Source organism: Xiphias gladius, chromosome 22, assembly GCF_016859285.1.
Source record: "Xiphias gladius isolate SHS-SW01 ecotype Sanya breed wild chromosome 22, ASM1685928v1, whole genome shotgun sequence".
In the NCBI taxonomy this organism is placed as follows: Eukaryota; Metazoa; Chordata; class Actinopteri; order Istiophoriformes; family Xiphiidae; genus Xiphias; species Xiphias gladius.
The window spans coordinates 13,380,397-13,402,317 of NC_053421.1; the positions used below are offsets into that span (position 1 = coordinate 13,380,397).

Here is a 21,921-nt window from a genome sequence, read left to right on the forward strand (position 1 = left end):
TTTCTCTTTGTGTGTGTGTGTGTGTGTGTGTGTGTGTGTGTGTGTGTGTGTGTGTGTGTGTGTGTGTGTGTGTGTGTGTGTGTGTGTGTGTGTGTGTGTGTGTATCTGTACAGCAAAATCCTCCTACCTAGTATGCTGTTGTACAGGAACAGATAGCTGTCAAAGTCTCCTTTGGGCTCCTTCCATGAAACAAGGAGTTTGCTTGAGCTCAGCACTTTGAAACGCAGCCTCCTTGGAGCTGGAACTGAAAAACAATAAACCAGATTTAAATCAGCTTCAAAAAAGCTAGGGAATGATTTGAAATAAATAACATGCTGCCGAAAGAAATGTATTTTAATTAAAAGGGTCCCAGCCACCATCAACACGTGTTAACATGACAACAGGTCAGTAGTTATGTGAAACCCAGATACGCAACCAAGATTGCACAATATGCCACAAATCAAAGGAAATGAATAAATGCACGGACAGAAAGACAGACAGAAGGCTGAGTGAATTTCAGTTTTGAAGTTCCCACAACCACTAGACCAACACGTAAAGCGGGTCAGTATGACACACAGCTAAGTTTAAATATGCTTCAGTTCAAAACAGCGTCAAAAAAGGTTTAAAATGACACAGATTTAGATTAAACTGTTTCCAGTCAAATTCTCTTCATAGGAAAAATTCTAAAGAAAGTTAATTGAAGGAGGGAATGATTTAAATTTCCATTACAAACCAGTTAAGAGAGGTTAAAACAGATGTTTTTGCCTGTGCCAGTGTGTGTGTACATTTCTGAACTGTACTGTAACATGGAGAAATAAATGGTGTACAGTAGCATCCTCTGGAGTCGGTGGAAACAGATCTGCAGAGGCCTGTTAAAAATGGTGAGAGCAGCCTTTCTCTGCATGTTTGTGAATGCAATCCTGTGGCTTCTTACAAACACACTTAGATAGCACATTTTGTAGAATCAAAAAGGGGTAGAGAAGCAAAAGAGAATTTGACTGTTTTTAATCTACAGAAAGAGAGACAGACAACTAAAGAGAAGCGTGGAAAGCAACAACCAAGAAAGCAAGAGAGACCCTAGTGTAGTATTGTGGAATACTACAAATGAGAACAAAAGTCACTAGCATAAACTTTATGTCTGCGGCACATATCTCCATTTCACCGTTTTGCTATATTATTCTATGTTAGTTTATGTAAAAGGGGTTCACCACAATCCACTGATTTCTAATATGTTTTCTACGAAGTTTCTATAAATGAGTGGACACTGTCATCCATAAATCTGATGAAACTGCCAATGTAGAGCCTCTTTACCTGTCAGCACTCTTTAAACCATGTCAAACTGAATGTGTTCAACAGCAATGTTTAATGTACAGTAAAACCTCTACCTTCGAGGTCATAATGTAGATGGGGTTACAGAATATTTTTAAGATCAATGCACTGATTTTTTTTTTTAATAAAAAATGAACTGAATAGGTTTTAAATAAATCCCATTTCCTCTATAATTATTTGGAGCTCAATCCATCCTCTAATAAAAGAGCATCTCTAACTCTGAGTAGAGAACTCTAAGTAAGAACACTTGACATGTTTTGATTCATTTCCCCTCTGGAAAAGATGCGTATCAGTCACAGAAAGAACTTGCATAAATCTAGTAGAGAACCAGAGTAAAACTCTGTGCTCGAAGTGCCTAGGGAACAATAATACGACTGACAACAATTTTAAATGTCAAAGAATCCCTTTAAGAATAAACTTTGAAAGACGTCAGACCTGAACTACTGACGCAAATTAGTGATCCTTCAGTCTATAGACACCGACGCTGCTCTGTCAATTACAGTAGTGAGTGCGGACATGTAAAAACTGTACATCGGGCATTAAGGAGAAAGCGTCTACAGAAAAAAATAGGTGATGTGATATTGACAAACCTGAGGTGTACTGTGCAGGATTTTCAATCGCTGATGAGAACAGACATCCATCTTTCTCAATGGAAAATTCATTCAGGCCGTAAAGTGAAGGCAATGTATTTTCTGAATTGCCTTATATTGTAGGTGGAAAAGTCAGAACTGCAGTGCTCAGCTGGGTTAATTACCACATGGTAAATGACAGTGACCCTCACTGTCATCTTTATTTACTGATCATGAGGGATTTTTGTATATAATATTGTTTTGGTTTTTTTTGGTTTTTTTCATGGTTATACAACAAACAAGTAATTAAATGCAAATTTATTGTTCAAATTGCTCCCTCAGCCAGTGTGTTTACTAAGTGACAAGATTTCCTTTCAGGTTTTCTCCAAGGAAAGCGGGAAAAAATTAAGGCAATTTAGGTCAAGAATTTTCTCTACTCTTAGTGTAGTAAATATGCTACAATGTTTATTATCTAGTATATATAATTTAAGTATTTAATTGAATCAGCCACGACTTTCCTTCCAAACATCCTTAAAATTTTAGTTTTGGTATTACCTCACAAGTAAATGTCAAGTACCAACAAAAAAAAAAAAACAAAAAAAAAAAAACAGTCAAGCTGTCAAACAAGGGCAACTTCTTGAACTTTTCATCTCCAGATCATCAGAATCTGTGCAGCATTTCACACTTTTTCCATTTTGCTCACTCCTTTAGTTAGGTGATCACACCATGCCACCTATCCAATGCTCAAAATGCATAGGATGAAATGGTATAATTACACCACACAATAAGAATCTATGAATAATTTAAGTCTGTGACTGAGCTAGGTAGATTATTACTCTGGTATCATTGAGTGTGTGCTTGATAGCAGGTGAATTGAGTTGGCAGACAGGGTACTAATAACCAGGTAAAAATTGCCTTGAATACCTTGATCTTTGCTTTGCATGTCATTGAACACACACACATACACACACTGATTTATAATTAAAAAAGCTATGTAGAAATTAATGGGCCAACCATGACTCTCTTTTATGCTGTGAATGCATGTCAAGGTCGATAAGTTGGAGGTAATTCCAGAGACAGCAACTGTGATTAATGAATATGGACATAATAGCTCCAATAGCCGTGGATGCTGACAGAACATGAGGGTCTCTTATATAAAATACCTTTCACTAACTGCCACGTCTGTTCTTGTTTACCACAGTGCAGCCATAAATACCATCCAAGAGCTCAACATTTCACACACTCTCTCTCCGAATCGAAGTGCCAAGATGCTTTTGTGAAACACATTAGACGTCCACTCTCTGTATCTCACAATAAAATACTTTGCGGAAATACTGTAGAAACCCTGGCGAGATAGCTTAAACTCTCCCCTAAACTTACAGAGCTTATATCCACGTATAGCGCAATAGTATATCGCACAAACCAGAGCCAATTATCTGGAAGAGTTACACCACTTAAGTCAGCGAACCCCAACATCTCCTTGTTTAAGCTTCTTGCCAGGTAGTAAATGCACCTCCAGTCATTTGGCAGAAATTTTGCGACTACTGCTTTAGCAACAACTTTTAGCTCCAGTAAATAGTCTCAGTAACTGAAACCTCAGTGCAAAAAATTACAAACCCAGAGTGCCAGAAAATTATAGAAATCCCTTCTAAAGTTATATTGAACACGTCCTCTCCTCATGCAGCTGAACCTTAATTCAAAGGGTCTAATTTGAAGCATGAGTTTGAGTAATCTCCTGACTCTGTAGGGACTGTGAACTATAAACGTTTTTTAACTGGTGGCCCAGTATGAACTGGAATTATCCGGGTTAAAGCAATACAAGCAAGGCTTGACACCCCAGTTTGAGAAAGGATGTCTTTTCTCAGGATTAGCAGCGGTGAAAGCTGGCAGGGACTCCTGGTAGTTGAGTAAATGCTCACTAGCCCAATCCTCTGCTTCACTTCATCTCCTCTCTCCATTCCTCCCCTTTTTCCTTGTCTCAGTTTAAACCTCTTCTACAAGCTTCTTCTTCTTCCCATCATCTGATTTGGTTTATCATTTTCATCCTTCTTCTTTCATACACTATCCCTTCTCTTCTTCTTCCTCCTTTCTTCTCACTTTTTCTCTTTCTTTGCTCAACAATCTCTCAAATTCAACTTCCATTCAACTTTCTTTTATTGATCTGTTCCACTTCATGTGTTTCTCTGGTCTTCTATGGGCTTTCTGGCTTTACCCAACCTTTCTTTTCATTGCCAGGTGCCTCTTTTCCTTCCCTTCCTCACCTTAACATCCTTTTTTTCTCCTGCTATTGTCTCCCCTTCTCCCCATTTTCACCATACTTTGCTCCCCCCGCTCTCTTTTCCCTCATTTTCTCTCCTACTCTTCCTTCCCCTTCATTTCCCCCCTATTTTAATTCATTGTTTTCCTCCTCCTCTCTCCAGATTAGCGCACTATCAACTCCACTGTGAGTATTCAGGCTACAGTTCCTTCACTAATACTCAGGATTTATGGATGACAACTGCTGGGTTGCACTGTCACCACAAGATAGCTACTGTACTGCACATGAGGGAGATGAGAGAAATGTGCATGAGTGTGTCTGTTTGTGTGTGTGTGTGTGTGTGTGTGTGTGTGTGTGTGTGTGTGTGTGTGTGTGTGTGTGTGTGTGTGTTTTGTGCCTATTCAGTGCTGCAGCGCGCATCGTTTGATGTGGTCGGCGTCTCGTCGCTACATGAACTACTCTGCTAACTGAGATAGCACTTAACCCAAATCCACTCTTTTTCCTTCCACCTCGCTGCTCTTTTTATCTCCTCTGCTGCTCTCATGGAACACTCGTCTCTTTTATCACATCTCTTCTTCTTATCCTAGGGTTTAAATTCTCTTCTCCCTCTCCTCCTCTTCCCTTGTCTTCACTACTGCTCTTTTATCCTTTCTTCTCCTCTTCTGAACTCTTCCACTCCTGTCCTTTAGTGACTTAATGCCTTTTTCTGTCCCTTATCGCTTTACCTGTGTAAGTGATGCCTTTTTCCCTCAGCACTTATCTCTCTGTTGCATTGTGTGTGCACGCCATGTGTCTCTCTGTCTGTGTGTGTGTGTGTGTGTGTGTGTGTGTGTGTGTGTGTGTGTGTGTGTGTGTGTGTGTGTGTGTGTGTGTGTGTGTGTGTGTGTGTGTGTGTGTGTGTGTCTGAAATCGCTCATAAGCACTTTCTGAATATTAGGCATCTGTTGGATGATCCCTCCTCATGTGCAATCTAAAACCATAATATTTTGCATGCTTGCCAACCAGCAGTGAAAAAAATATCACCATAAAATCCTGAACCAGGTTCATTCTGCAGGAGATCATTGACATCAAACAAGAATGAAATATTAAATACCAGAGTCTGCTATTCCAACACACATCATTTCAAGGTGTAGGCCACTGCTAATATACTGACAGGTCATTAAATTTTGTATTTCAATGATAATTCTAGTAAATGGGTCTTATTTTTGTAGTGTTGACCTTACCCCCCTATCATTGATAACAACATTATACTCACCAAGTTAAACAAGAATTAAATACATTATTTAAATCTTAGACTCTGGTATTTAAAAGCAACATTGTTTCGACAAAGTCAAATGGAGAAAGAAACGCAAGCAGTCAGATGATCAAACAACGATTTTGAACAAACCAACATGTTAGTCAGACTTTTGGTAAGAGTAAATGACGGTGAAAAGTAAAATTGAATGCTGCTGTGAATACCCATTACAGTTTATAGCCGACCATACTTACTATAGTTGGGCTTGCAGACAGTCTAATTTTCTGGTGAAATAAGAGATTATTGGCTCACTTTGAGTTTTACCCAAAAATAATGTGGTATAGATAATCTGGTTACGCAGTTGGCTTGTTTTCAATCAGTCTCTAAACAAGCCCTTGGAGTAATTAATAGCAATTACTTAACTAGAGCAAAATTGACACAACTGATAAAAATAGTAATAGCCATACCTATGAAATTAAGATACAAGTTGCAAAAAAATAAACAAAACGTAATTATGCTTTAAAGACTGTGCTCCAAGAAGGCGAAAAGGATCACCCATAGGGTCAAAATTCAATATTTTCAATGTCGCTTCACTGACGTCCAGAGATTTCTTTAAATGTGTGATTATATATATATGAACAAAATGCAGATCACACCATTAATTTCTAGATTAGTTCACTTGATTCAAGAAAGTTGCAGCAATAAATTAAGCTGTGTTTTAAACAAGGCAGATTTTCTCAGGTCTTTCAAGAAAACCCAAGCAGCTGATTCATAGCCTTGTACTACTACAACGTCTGCTCAACCCTGAGGCACTACCGGCTCTGCACAATATTCCACGCTGTGACTTTGGGAAGCATGTCTATGTCACACTGCAACTACTTTACCTGAAACTCCTTATTCCTGCCTACACTGTGCACCCATACTGTATAATATGGCATATGCATGCATATTGGATGTAGAGTGAACCAGCTATCCAGAATGATATACACTGGGCAGTCCTTTTGTTGCTGTATCAAACCTTCCCCAACCTCCCAAAATCATTTTCAAAAATCATCATCAGCCCATGTTCCCATTAATTGAAGTTCATTTTGTTTATTTACAATGACAGAACATTATCTACATGCTTTGACAATCACAAGAGGGTAAAATTAGAGAGCCTCCTGCACATCACATCTCCCACGATTCAATGCTCCATTTAGTTTAGTCAAAGTGGCTGATGATTATGACAAGATGGATTACCATCAACAACAGCAGCAGAGTGGTGAGGTGATGGCAGTCAAGGTTTGGATAATTTAGCCGTTTTAAATTCAGAACAGGTTGTTCTATTTCATCCTCTCTTTTGTTTATAAATAAATGATTTCTCATCACCAGCTTCTCTCCGTGTTCATTATAACTGAAATTGCTGGCCAACACTTTCACTCATACTAATTCACAATGCTGCCCTCTAACCACACACTCACCACTCAAACGCACATGTATCTAGACACACATGCAGATGTACACACAGAAACACAAAAAGTTCAATATCTTGTTAAATGTACTCTCGAGCACATAATGTTTTGATGTGTCCTGAAGCATGGTATTGACCAAGGCTGACAGCCAATCAAAAAAATCTGTCACGATAATTAACTATGCACACAGTAAGCACACACACATACACAAACACAGGACTTCTCATACACATTTAGCATCTTTACAATGACTAACTGACTCATCAAGAGAACAGGCCTGAGTGTACAAAAAACATTTCTTGATTTAAAGCAAAGCATGACAATTACTCTGTTTTCTTATCACTGAGGTTAGAGTTCATATGCAACAGGGGCAAACATCCACTATCTGGCATCCTTCCTCCATCTATCCTGCTTCTGTCCCTGCTGCGTTGGAAACAGCAACACACGGTACCAGGTCGCTGCTCGCACCCTCTGAGGACTGAGCAGAAAAGAAATTCTACATTTCCCTTTTCAGTGCTTTCAGCCAGTGAAAGAAATAAACAGGAACAACTAGAATGGTACTCAGCAGAGCGCATACTTTCACCTAGGCCAATGTCTGCACCAGACTTCAGAGAAAAAAATTAAAATTCATCGTAAAGGATCTGGATCTGCCCCAAAATTGAGTGGGTTCTTCCCCGGGCAATACCCCATCCCTCCAATAAGTTTGGTGCAAATTGGTTCAGTACTTCTGGCATAATCCTGCTGACAAATAAACAGACACAGGCAAAAACATACCCTCCTTGGCAGAGTAATAATCCACTGTGTTTCACGCCGCTCAATTTCTGAAGTAAGAACCGTATCAGTGCCATTCCCACAGGTCAGACAGACGAGCAAAGTGTCTACTGTAGCTGAACCTTCTTATGCATTACAGACTATATTGCGTCCAAATCCTGTATCCTAAAAAAATCAATTCATATACAGCTCATTACAACGAATTTGCATTAGCAAAGTTGATTTGTTGGTCCACCACTTTGCTCCAGAGTGAGATATCTCTAAAACAACATAATGTATTGACATGAAATTTTGCAAAGACATTCATGTTCCCCTCAGGATTAATCCTACTTGAGTCGTTGATCCCCTGACTTTTTATTTAGCAAATTTTCACTTATAAAATGGAAATTTTGAACAGTAATCCACTGTCCCCAGAGGATGAATCCCAATGTTTTTGGTGATCTCCTGACTTTTCATCTAGGTTGATATTTTTGGTTTGGAGTGTAATATTTTGACAACTACTTGATGGATTGCCATGAAATTTGTGACAGATATTCATCATCAGCTTGAAATTTCAGTTTGTCCAATAGTACTGATTTATGAACAAAAACTTTCCTCCCCCTCATTCCCCTCAGCGTCTGCTGCCAAAACATGATGCTGAGCCTGGTACATTGTCACTGTAAGCAAAGTTTGTTGTTGTAAGTACTGAAAAAGTAATTCCTGACTTAAAGTACAAGACGGGATATGTTGACTTTTGATTTAAGAAAGTCACGCTTACTACAGTAAACTGGAAAAAACGTAGCATGTTAAGGCAGTGCAAGTGTCAATTACATTTAGCAATAACATTTAGTGAAGTAAATTTGTAGTATATGAACATATATTTTGTAGGGGACAATGTTGCAGACTATCCAGCTACGTTTACAGTATTTCCATTTCAACACTGCCATGTAATTGTGGTGGTTTCACAAAATGTCACTTCAGATGTTAAAGTCAGATTTGTTCAGTAATGTGTCAAAGCAACTTTGTCACACCTGATTTCTTGAAAGATTCATGTGCAACAATAAAATTAATAATTTTCTTGAATATGATGTAATAATGCATGAATTGAGTAAAAGTTTTGGACTTAAAGCATCTCAAAATATGGCTTGTGTGGCCTACATGCCGAATCATTTGCTTCATTTCTTGCAGTGGAAAAGCCTTCCTGGACTCACCCACACTTTCGTTGTGGGAGTTCCTGACAATATCCAGACATTTGTGTTGTATATACAAACATCTTCCATGGGTAGAACACACACTAATCCTTAAGCTCAAATCCCCTGTGACCAGATGTAGAGGCTTACAGGGACAGACCGGACAAAATTAATGGCTATCACATGCTCCCTAATGAAGGGATTGAGCAGGGCATGCTCCCATAGTGTCTGGGAGGTCGTCCATGTTCTGCTGTGATTCGCTTGAGTTAAATCCCAGACTAATTTATGCTGTCACACTTCTGTCTCACCTCTCCTTTCTGTCTGCCTGCATGAAAAAACATGACCTACAGAACTGCTAATGAAAACCGGAATAAAAACTTCTTAGAGAAAAAGAGCAGGGAGGAATAGGAGAGGAGAAAAATAACTGAAGAGAAACAGAGTGAGAAGGATGAAGGGAGAGCATATAGAAGAAAGAAAGGGAGAAAAGCAAAGAGGGAGAACTAAAAGAGGGTAGGGGAACGACGGAAGAAAATAGAAAACCTTACTTTCATTTCAAGGCAATCAATAAAAAAAAAAACACAAAGCAGCTCCATGACTTAAAGCAAAATGGATCTGAAACAAAAACTAACCTCTAAAAGATCACAAAAGGGTGGAATTCCTCTTTTAATTTAGCTGTAAAAACAGATCAATAAGGATTATTGATTTTAAAGAACGTCAGAGAGAGGAAAAAAAACTTAAGTTGATTTCTCTGTGTAGTGTTCCTTTAACACAGACCTGTCGCTTCCCTGCTCCTCTAACTCCACATCCTGGAAGGAATGTGAGCTACACACACACACACACACACATTCACACACGCAAACGCAAAGCAGGGTCAGCTAAATGTTTTAGTGTCCCTCTGGGTCATTTTCATATGATCTCTATCCAGATAACTACCTCTGCACTTCATAGGTTGCCAGTGGCTAACACACACTCCCATCGACATAGGTACAACACACTCAGTCACACATATAGTGGCACACACCAACATACACACACACACTGCAGTCATAGGATTCAGAAAAGAGCTCTGGGATCCATTTTATTGAAATAAGAAGACATCTCTCGGTCAGAAACAGTTGTCAAAATAATAACATTCACCTATATCCCCTGAACCCCCAGTCTTGATCATGGGATAAGAAAAGATTAATGGGACATTTGGCTTTAGGTCTGAAGCATATAATGTTATTGTATTAACGATATTAGAGAAGGGGAGAAGTGTGTCAGAACATCTGGGTTTCAGTCAGAAAAAGACACATCTATTACATTTTAACACATGATGCTACTATAGCCACACAATGACATATTAACAAACAGTATGTTCAACAAGAAGTCAAATGTGTGTTTCTTGTTAAGAGTGCATCCAGATTTTTGAAATCCATGACAAAAACATTGCACAAAACAGACAACAGCCCACTTTTTGATGAGACTCGGTTTGATTAATCAGGTTTGCTGAGGTGAGGTTGATTGCGAAGCACACTGGAGCGTTATATATTGTACAGCAGACTGCGCAGCAAATCGTCACAGCTTGAAGCGCACCGTTACAACACATTACAATACATTTATTAAAACCCCTCTGAAGCACAGCAGCATCGGCAGCGGGACTGAAAGCGTTGCCGTGCTGCCACGGTGAAATGGCATAATGATATGGAGGTGATATGATCATGAGTGTGATGTAATCTGATTGGATTTTGCCTGTCGGGGAGATGGGGGATGGGGGGGGGGGGCACAGAGAGGTCAGGTGAGGGAAGGGAGAGGGATATGGAGCTATAAGAGGTCAGAGAGGTGAGGCTTGAGGGAAGGAAAGAGAGAAGAGTGATGTAGGGAACAAATGTGAAGAGGTTGAATGCCCAAGGTGGGAGGTGGAAGAAGACCTATAGGCAAATGGGAATGGGGTGGATAAGGGGAATAGGAGCTTGCTTAGAAGGAGAGGAACAAGAGGAGGAGGGGATGGAAGCGGATGGGAGGGTGACAAGCAGAGAGAGGAGAATGAAAAGACTGGAGAAGAGGGAAAACTTACCTTGACCCTGTCCGTTACTGGGGAAATTGGAAACTAGGGCCAGTATCACCAGTGGAACCCACAAACACCATCTGATCTGCCCTGTTGACAACATCCTCACAACCAGCAGTCTAGACCTGCAAAGAGAGAGAAACGATCATACTGAGAAAATGAAGAGAAAGCAAAGCAAAGAGGAAAAATGTGCGAAAGAAAGGCAGGGAACCACAGAGAGAAAGGGGGATTTTAGTGACAGAAACACCAGGAATGCCATTCAGCTGCAGAGAGCTTCTGTGGGTCAACAAGACCCACCTTGCACGGCCCCAAGGCGCTGATCTGGAATCAGTTACTCCTGTGTAATATCCACTTTGATACAATTACAACGCAGTAGCCTAACAGTCTAGACTGACCGCAGAGCAGCAGTCGAGCCTCCCGCCTACACAGAACAGGCCGAGAGCAAAACAGTGGAGGACTTTGTTTGAAAGAGGGGAACAGAAGAGAAGAGAACAGAAGAGAAGAGAGGAGAGGAGAGGAGAAGAGAAAAGAAGAGAAGAGAAGAAGAGCATGTCAAAGTGTCCTTGGGCAAGATACTGAAACCCAAACTGCCCCCGATGTATCATCAGTGTTCAAGTGTTTGTTTGTGTGTGTGTGTGTGTGTGTGTGTGTGTGTGTGTGTGTGTGTGTGTGTGTGTGTGTGTGTGTGTGTGTGTGTGTGTGTGTGTGTGTGTGTAGAAAGCGCAGTATGTATAGAAAAGAGCACTGTATAAATGTGTGTGAGAACGGGTGAATGTGGCAGTAGTGTAAAGCGCTTTGAGTGGTCGATAAGACTAGAAAAGCGCTATATAAGTGGAGTCCATTTACCATTTACCATTTGTTCTCTGCAACTTCTCCTCCACATTCCCTCCCTCTCTTCCTCTCCTGACCCACTCCTCCTCATCCTATACCTTTCCACCTCCTCTCTAGTCTCCCACTCATTATTACACACAGTGGGCGGACACAGACATCTTATGATTTCTCTCCTGGGGAAACACACACAAACACACACACACCTTGCTGAAAGTCCTATCAATAAAACAGCAAGTGTAACAAAAGTTGTTTCAAGATTTAATCGATCTCTGGTGTAGAGGTAACGCAGTGGCATTGCGAGAACGGGCAACTCCTTCAATTCAGACAGTGTCGAAAGGTCAGAAAAATGACAGTGCATATTAACAAAGATAAACACTCCACAAAATAGCTGTTTTCTTCATTGATCAGCCTGGTGAAATGAAGAGGAAAATGAAAAGGATTAAAGAGATTATTATCTCTCTTAATCTCTCTCAACACAGACGCAAACTCAAATAAAAATGCAAGTATAATAATTCACAAATGAGAGTTACTCTCAGTACTCTGAGATTATTAGAATTACGCTATATTACTCTCTCTCTACTCTTGATCCTCATGATATAACAGAACTCACATTAAGATCACTTAAAGTTTATCCTGTCTTCAGTTTCCGTAATTTTCTGCTTCTCGCCATCCAAAGGGCAACTTTGCAACTAGTTAATTGGTTAATGAAAAGCAGGGTTAAGGCGCCGCCCTCATTAAAATTAAGCAGTCTATACTCGCTGGAGCTGCATGCTTTTTAGAGTATTTGTGGAATACAGTCTTGCACACACTCAGATGCAATTAATTACAGCGCAATACCGCAGACGACCCTAGCACGCACCATCCAAGACTGCGTTTTAGAAGAACCACATTTTAGAGGTCTAGAGGAAAAGACGTGTGATGTTTATTTTATTCTATTTAATCACTTATTATTATTATTTTTTCTATTTATAAACGGTATTTCCCTGCTGCTTGTGAGACTGCCCAAGTTTGACTCACCGACAGCAGCCAAGATCTGTCTTCAGTGGTCATTTCAAAGTGCTGCCGGCTGCTGTTTAATCGAGTTTTTAAGCCAGATTTGGGTCAAACTGTCGGATTCATTCAAATTAACTCGTTGCGTTCAAGCACTCCGGCGCTGCACACCTGAGACCGACTCACTCACGCACTATGAATGAAATCGCTTTCCATACCTCTCCAGTCATCAATTCCAAGCGTCCTTTTATCCCCAAAGGAAATCCTCTGAATGCCAAAGACGGCTGCTGCTGCTGCCTCCCAAGGGTCCCTCTTCCTTCTCACTCTGTCTCTCCTTCTCTCTTTCTTTCTCTCACTCCTTCTCTCCGGATACAATTCGGTCAGTCCGGAGTGGGTGTTTCTCTCCTCGGTATTCAGCCATCCCTCCCTCCAGCTATTCCTGCCTGTCCCAACCCTTTCCCTAGCCCCGGTTCATCTCAGAGAGACAGAGAGAGAGAGAGAGAGAGAGAGAGAGAGAGAGAGAGAGAGAGAGAGAGGAGAATGGGGGATGAAAACGCGACCCAGTGCCGCTGCGCAAAAACCCCTGCTACCAACCTGCAGGTTTCAATTCGGCTCCGGCCCCTCGGGGCCCTTTATGTGCGCCTCTGAGATCACGACAGGACTTATGGAGGACATATCCGGAATCTGTGGCTTTAAAGGAGCCACAACTCGTTTTCTTTATTCTATTTTATTTTTTGTTTGTTCTTGTTCTTGTTTTTTGGTGCGTTTAATTTGTAGGGGAAAAAAGTCCGGCTGAAAATGGCTCTGTGAGCTAGGAGCAGGTGCCTGGCCCTTCCCTGCTGCGCTGCCAGCTTTGAAGCTTTAAAGGCGCAATGACACAAGGTTTTCAACTCAGCTCATAGTTGGAGTCACAAAAGAAACAATCTGACTCTAAGGCCATGCGGAACATTTCAAGATCACAGTTTCTCTCAGCTGCAAAAAGTGTCCATAAACATCCAAATAAGTCATTTTTGAGCAGTTTCTTTCCACCAGGGGACTTGCTGATGGAAAGCATGATGGCAACAGATCACTTTAAATGCTTCCGAATACGAAACAATAAACCTGTAGGCTAACTTTTTTTTTTCAAAAATGAAGTGATTTTATGATTAGACAGATAAATTTCCTAGTCAAATATTTGACTTGGTTCAAGAGAATTCTCAAGACAAAAAAAAACAAATGTTAGATTTAGAAAACCTGATTCAATACCAAACATTTTAAAATTAACTGTTTTTGAAGTGGACATGGGAAAATCTTGATTTTCTTCCTAAACTGAGATTGGGTGCTGGAACTCTGGGTGCTTAATTACTGTACGCTTATGTTTATTTAGTGATGTCTGTCCGTAAGCATTTAGGATGGTGTCTTCAGCATGTATTTAATATTCTTACGTTTACAGAAGCTGTTAGGCTCCATATGGTTGAATCCAAGGGCTTTGCGGCCATCAAGTTGTCCAGTATGTTCATCATCATATAAATAGGCTATAGGCTATGTAAATGAAATCAATCAGCTGGTATTAAATCAATAGTTGTACATTTTCGAAATACAATTATTCACTTTCCCACCGTGAGTTAGATGAGCAGATTGATACATCCCCTGGTTTTGTACCCTTAAATATGAAGCTAAAGCCGGGAGGCGACTAGCTTAGTTTAGCATTAAGCCTGACAACAGGAGGAAACAGCCAGCCTGGCTCCGTCTAGAAGTAAAACAAACATCCACCTACTAGCATTTTGTTTGTTTTATCTTTACAAAAAATGAAAAAAAAAAACAAAACATATTATGTTCTATGAGGGGTTAAGTGAACCAGGCTAGCTATTTCCCCAGTTTCCAGCCTTTATGCTATGCCAAGCTAGCCATCTCCTGGCTGTAGCGTCATCTTTAATGGAGATTTGAGAGTGGTATCAATCTTCTTACCGATCTCTCAGCGAGATATTTTATTTTTCAAAATGATGAACTATTCCTTTATTCTTCTCTTAAACGAGTGGCTATTAGATTCCAATGGACTGGTGACTTCAGCACTTTCTTCTATCAGACTGAGAAAAAAAGACTTGAGTGCACTTTATAATCCTGTTTATACACTCAGCTCCTCTGCTGTTGAAGAGACTTTGTGACTTGCCTTGAGGGGGAAGGAATGGGAGTCATGAGAAACAGAGGCTGGTGAAATGTGCCAGTGGCTGGCTGAGTTGAAATGCCAAATAGCTGCACTCCAGGTGTGTCCCTGGGGCACTACACACACACACACACACACACACCCACACACACACTCACACAAACATACAAATGCTCTCAACACACACACGCATGCCTCAGCTAAACAACTGTCCAAATGCCATAAACACTATAATCAAGAGGATAAGGATTCTCCATCCTCCTCCCTCCTTCCTCCTCTTTTTTCCTTCAGCCTCTTCCTCCCTTCCTGTCCTTCTGTCATCCTCTTTCCCCTTCATCTGCTGCCCATCTGCAACAGACCACACACCAAACAAATACACCACATGCAGACACCATTACACACAGTGAGTGGGTGGATGTTATGACTCAAGATAAATGATCAGGTCTACCTTAATCAAAATAAACATAATAATATATTTATATTTTTATACATCAATTCATGCATTTCCTTTCTCATTTTGACTATCTTCTGATATGTTTGTCCTGTTTAATTAGAGTGGTCTTTGGTTGTGCAGATACTGTATTTTTATAGACATTTACTGAAAATTGCGATGTGAGTACATTTTGGTCAGTGAGAGATTGATGATAACTGAATTTGACCAATTCAATTTATTGTCCAGACCTACACATAATTAAATATCAGGACTATCTTCCTAAGCTGCACCACTTTTGCACACTCCATGCAGCCGTTGTCTCGAGACATAATTTCTAACGTCAGTCTTTTTTTTCTTTTTAGCCATGCTGGCAGTGGGGATTGCAACATCGCTCAGTCAGTCCAGTCTGAATGATCTCAACAATTAGGAGATGGATTGCCATAAAAGTTTTTACAGACATTCATGGTCCCCAGGCAATGAAGCCAAATGACTTTGGTGATCCCTTGACGTTTCCTCTAGCACCACCTTTGTTGTTTTTTGATGAAATATCTCAACAACTATTGCAAGGATTGCCCAGAAATTTGGTACAGATAATCATGGTGCCTTAGGGAGACTTTTCCTTCATTTGGTGCACACATTCAAGTTCCCTTTAGGATTAATTTTAATAACGTTGGTGATTCTTTAAATGAATTTTAATTCCTAATAACAAAATACCCACAAATCTAATGGCATTCCCATCAGCCTCACTTGTGATTTATGTGTGGTGTTAATTAGCAAATGTTCGCATGTTAACACACTAAACTAAGATGGTGAACGTTGAGTATACTTTATACCTGCTTAACATCCGCAAGATTGAGCACGAAGCACGGCTCTGCCTAAATACAACCTAGAGAGCCGCCAACATGGCTGTGGACACAGCAGTGTTTTAATAGATGAAAACAAAGATCATGGCTCTTACTCACCTGGATTCACCTGATTAAATCAGGTGAAAAGACCTTGAGGTCCCCATTTTTTATACGTCAAATATAAGACTCCAGATGGACACTTTTGACTGTATTCTCAGGTCTGGTAAAATAAACAAACAAATGAATAAAACAATAGAAGGGCATGGCAATGTGTCATTCTGTAAACAAATCAATGGCACGGTATATGGCAAATGACAGAGAAACTGTGTTATCAAGGCATCTTTGTTGTGAATCATATAATACTGAAGAAAACTCTTTGGTTGACAAAATAGACAGCATTAAAACCAGCTATGCTCAGCTAGTTGTGCTTTCTGAAAAACCGGTAAAGTTGGAGTGTGCGTGGCTGAAACTTCAGATTATGTAAGGAGATTGTGTGATTATTTTGGTTTAACTTTGTATTCTGAGTCACTGCAGTCCCACGTGGATTATGATTGACAGCTGCTCCCTATGGACTCTCAGGCCAACAGACCTAAAGACCCACCCAGTGGATGAACCACAATGCTGTCCTGCCCGGAAATCCCTTTTTCATTTTTTGTCATCTATTCATTTCTCTTGATGTCCTCTCTCTGCTTTTTGTCTTTATCTATCCCATTTAATTCTTTTATTTCTTCCTTCTTTTCCTTCTTGCTCTCTTCCTCTGTCTCTCTTTTTCACCCTAACTCTTAATCTTTTCATCCTCCTTCTGTGTACCTGTCCATCCCAACTGGCTCTGTTGAATAAATGCATCAGTCACATGGTAGAGTTGATCCACAGGTCATTCAGCTCAGCACCATATGGTCCAACTGTGAAGCTTCATAAAGTTTTTAAAGTCACTGCACGGCAACAATTATCTGTTTATTGGTAGTGCTCCTCTTTGCTAGTGGCCAGGCTAGATTCTGTTAGAGTTTAGCATAAATATCACACACACACACGAGCAGTTTCATACTTAAGTAAATACATCAGATCTGCACACAAAACTCTGCTCAGGTGTCCTGAATTTTTGACTTTCAAGTCTGCATACGGGCTTGTAAAAGTTTGGTGGCACAAAGTAGGGGTAAGTACCTGATACACCTCAGGAGTCAGAAAAATGTGGGCAGTTCAGATCAGCTGTCTCACTGTGCGCGCATGCAGGTGATGTGTGACAGATTTCACATTTGTAAACCCTGGGAGGTACAGCACTGAAAGACTTTGTGGCAAGACAGTATGGATAAAAAGTAAAAACTTTTGACAGCCAATTATACTCACACTGTATACTGAGAAGGTTTAGGCATGGGTTATCCACAAAAAACAATTTCTTCTTTTTGTTTTTTAATGAAACTGAATGCACATAACTGTTCACATAAATTTTTTTTCATACATAGTTTGTCCTCCAAGATGCCATGTTTTTGGAGAACTGAGCAGCAGTCTACAACATTGTTGTTTACCTGATATTGATGACATCTTTGGTGATACGCAGTCTTTCCATTGGTCTTTAATACTCCCTGTTTGCACTGGACCAACATCTTGTAATAATAAAAATGATCAAACTCCACCGCAGCCTGTTGTGTTTCCTCTACCTTCCTATAATTATTACAAAGACGCTACCATTGTTGCTTGGACAAACATACAAAGCATTGTTTCCTGTGTAGCAGAGGATTTCTCCCAGGAAACAGGGAACCCCTCATTGGTGTTTATAAGAGCACATGTTTAAGCTTGAAGTGGTTGAAGGATGACTGTTTATTGGATGGCATCAATCAGCAAGAGGGAGAGAGAGTAATGAAACTGTTGTTAGTATGAAAAAGTATGAGATGTAAAGTAAAATAAAATGTAACTGAAAAAAACTGCAACGTCATGCAGTTTCCGAAACTGCAGCATTTAATAATGTGAGTTTTACTTTTTTATTGATTCTGCTTACCGAGTCAGACAGTTGCACACACACACACGCACATGCCAGCACTCACAGCACACACACACACACACACACACACACACACAGTGACAAAAGTCTGCAATGTGCAAAAACACTTAATTTTACATTTAAACATAGACACCCCCCACTTTTCGTTCTGTTCCCCTTTCTCTCACACACACACACACACACACACACACACACACACACACACACACACACACACACACACACACACACACACACACACACAGACCTGAAGCCCCTTGCTCCACATTTTTAAGACGCAGAGATAACCAAAGGCATGGAGCCTAGCAATCACACGCCACAGGGACAGACAGCCTAGATCACCGTGTCATTCACACACAATGGGCTGCATTTAAACCAACAGAAGAAACATGGTTTGTTTGTCTTATAAGCTTGAGCAAAGGACCTGGAAAAGTTCAAATAGAGTTGACTGATACAAGGGTGAACTGAGACGCAAAAACAAACACCTCATGCTTAAATTTCAACCATTTTCTGACGGACACACACACACACACACACACACTCTCTGCTCCTGAGCTTTGTGTTAATAACAGAAGAAGCAGGTTAATATGAGGGCAGCAGTGGACTGAACCGACTGCAGCCTACTGATTAGTCCAACTAGTCACCGTTATTAGCTGGTTTGTCATCTGTTACCAGGCCTGCCATTCCCAGAGTGCCACTAACCTCACACCACAGTCATTGTACATTACGCAGCTTTTCATGGTGGGACACTTTTATTTAAGAAAATACTGTTATTTATTTAAAAACTCATTCAAGACCACAGGCAGCTATTTAAGTACTTATGACCAAAGGCATCTTTAACATGCAGAGTACGTTAACCAAAGCAGTCTACAGGTTGCACACAGTGGGGATTCTTAAGTTGCGATTTTTAGCCATGCTAGTGGCAAGGTCGATTGGTCACTACTTTATTCCAGATTGAAATATTGCAACAGCTATTGGATGCATTTCCATGAAATTCTGTACTGACATTCATGGTCCACAGAGGATGAATCCTACTGACTTTGGTGATCCCCTGACTATTACTCTAGCGACACACTCTAGTGACATTTGTGGTTTTAAGTGAAATGTCTCGACAACTATTGAATAGATTGCGATGAAATTTTGTAGACACATTCATGCTCCTCCACAGGATGAATTATAATAACTTTGGTCATCCTTTAACTTTTCATCCAACACCATCGTCAGGTCAAAATTTTAATTTGTCCAATACTTTGATTTATAACCAAATTCTTGCAAAACTAAGGACATTCCCATCAGCTTCAGCTTTACTTTGTGTTTAGTGCTAAATATCAAATGTTAGCATGCTAACACACCAAACTAAGATGGCGAAGATGGTAAACATCATACCTGCTAAACATCAGCATGTTAGCCATGTCATCATGAGCATTTTTGCATGTTGATGTTAGCATTCAGCTCAGATCACCCGTGTGTAACTACAGCCTTACAGAGCTGCTAGCATGGCTGTAGAGTGTTAGTCTTGTTTTTCCATTTCCAGTCCTAAGCTGTTCATTAATCTACACCATGATGCCATGCTCCAACGAGCAATATGGATAAAAGCAAGGACACAGAACATGGGTGAAATCACTGCATATCCAATGAGGCAAAAGTAAAAGTAAATTAAACTTCCCTCACTCAGAACCACCATCCTAGTCAGTTCCTGAAAAATAGCTTTTCCATTACCCGTACAGTAATTGTCTTCATTCTTCCAGTTCCACCATTTAGTTGGTAAAATAAGATTTTGAAACGGAAATGCTAGTTGAACAAAGGTGACTTCCTGCCATAGTGGCTAGCCAAATTCACAGAGCTGGCAGCCACAGTCCAAGAAGCATTTGGCAGGTGGCTAACATATCTGCTTGCTGTGACTTGTCCTGAGCTCCTCGCCTGTGGGGAGGACAGGGGACGATTCACTTGAAAACACTGTAATCATGCCTCAGAGGCTTCAGTCCATCAACCTGAGTAAGCATTGAAGCATTCCTTTTGCTCAGCTGTGTAGGTCTTTTCTTTTTTCTTTTCTTTCCTCTCTTTTATTTTCTTTTCCTTTCTTTGCCAGCAATATTAAAAAAGGCTCCTTATTTCCCATGTGATAACACTGATAACCTTTATTTAATCAAGGCAGCAGTCACACTTATTGGTGCTTTTTGTTCAAAAAGCTAATTAAACTCTAAAGAATATTGTGTTCCAGTGAATATTATTTAATTTTCTGGATTGACATTATTTCTTCTGCCATAATGTAAAGAATGACATACTAAACAAATGATATAAAAACTTAATAACAGCATGAAACCATAGCTTTAACATCCAAGAGCATTAAGATAAATATGATTTAGAGATTTTTTTCCAGCAGATATTTGATACTCAGATAGTAATAACTTTTAAGTATTCTGCATGCAATTGTAGACGGACTGTAAGCAGGGGATATTAATGAGGAAAGTGGTGACAAAAAAAAAAATACTGTTCAGACCTGTAAAATTGGATAAAAAAAAACTTTGTACTAATTCACGTCTGTGTCAAAATTTCTCCTGGAACAAACTGAAGAGGAGCTTCTTGAGCTTTACAAAATAGGATGTCAACATAACATTTTTTAGATTTTCTTTTTTGTGGTTTTGTCATAGCAGGTTTGAAAGTCTGTGAAGAAGACATTCACTTGTTTAAACCAAGTTAGGCCCTGAGTGAATTTCCATCACATTTAATCATAATCAAAGAAACACTGATGTGAAGAGTAGAGTCAGGATAGAAATGAGTGTAACATTGTATTTACTTTGTCCTTTTCCAACACTGACTGAAAACACAACACAACTAACTGCTTTCAATGTATCTTATATTTCGCGATAACTCCCTTATTTTGGCTGGTGTCACCGTCATGAGAGATATTTTTTATGCGTATTAATTACTTGATCTTGGCTTCTGCCGCCTGCATTGGTGTTGCTTTAATTGGACCATGTGGGCTTTTCAAACCTTAATATGATCTTATAATATATGCCACTTGGTGAACGCTTTCATCCCAGGCTTCTCAGAGTGCGTACATTTTTACTGTGTTGGCCCCATTTGGAATTGGGCTCCTAATTTTGGTAGTGTGACTGTTCTGTATGCACTGAGCTACAGCACGTTGTATCGACACATTACTCTCTAAGGGCCCGTGAATAGAACACACTTCGCAAATACAAATGCTCGCAACTCCACCAAAAACACCATTACTGTTTGCAGCATATTTGTTCTAAGGCAGATAACTTGGAGTAATTGAATTCAAAATGAGAAGCCTATACAATCAGTGCAAATTGTATGTCATAGTATTGTCTGCTTCTTTGCACTTATTCTGTTTTATTGGTTGAATCACTGGAGGTTTAAATGTTATAGCCTCATCTCTTTCTTCTTCATCTTTCCCTCAAGCAAAAATGCCCAGCAGACTGTTGATCTCAGGTTTGTGTGTGTGTGTGTGTGTGTGTGTGTGTGTGTGTGTATATATGTGTGTAGGTGAGAGACAGCTTCTAATTTCCTTCTAATGTACCACTGTGTGTACTGAGTATAAACACAAACAGAGGACTGGACAGATAGTTAAAAGAATGGAGGCAATGTGGAGGTTAGATGCTGAGCTAATCACTGGGCGTTTGGAGGCAAGGAGAGATTAATAAATGGAAAGATAAGTGCATGGAAGGTACAGATGGCCTCATCTGATAAGGCCTATTCAAGTTAGTGCATCTGTCCTGGAAGATAAAAGGGTGGAAAAGAGAGAGAGAAGGTGACCCAGATGCCCGTGTAGCCACTGTGAGCGAATTTGAATGTGAGTGTCACTACAAAATGACAAAACCGTGTGGGGTAGTTCAACATTAATCATTTTTTT

General features: G+C 40.0%; 1 protein-coding gene across 3 annotated transcripts in view; it reads right to left on the bottom strand.

Annotated features, from left to right (window-relative positions):
• col14a1a (collagen, type XIV, alpha 1a) overlaps positions 1 to 12,988 on the bottom strand; it is a 131,654-nt gene extending 118,666 nt beyond the window's left edge. The window contains exons 1-3 of one of the 3 annotated variants that reach the window (XM_040116900.1): positions 12,846 to 12,985; positions 10,816 to 10,931; positions 128 to 244 (exon numbers count right to left, since the gene is read on the bottom strand). In XM_040116900.1, the coding sequence (XP_039972834.1) occupies positions 128 to 244; positions 10,816 to 10,909 (211 nt within the window). In that variant the 5' untranslated portion in view covers positions 10,910 to 10,931; positions 12,846 to 12,985. Of the gene's footprint in view, positions 1 to 127; positions 245 to 10,815; positions 10,932 to 12,845 lie in introns of all 3 variants that reach the window. The other 2 variants (XM_040116901.1, XM_040116902.1) reach the window with 2 other exon arrangements.
• Between the last annotated feature and the right edge of the window lie 8,933 nt (positions 12,989 to 21,921).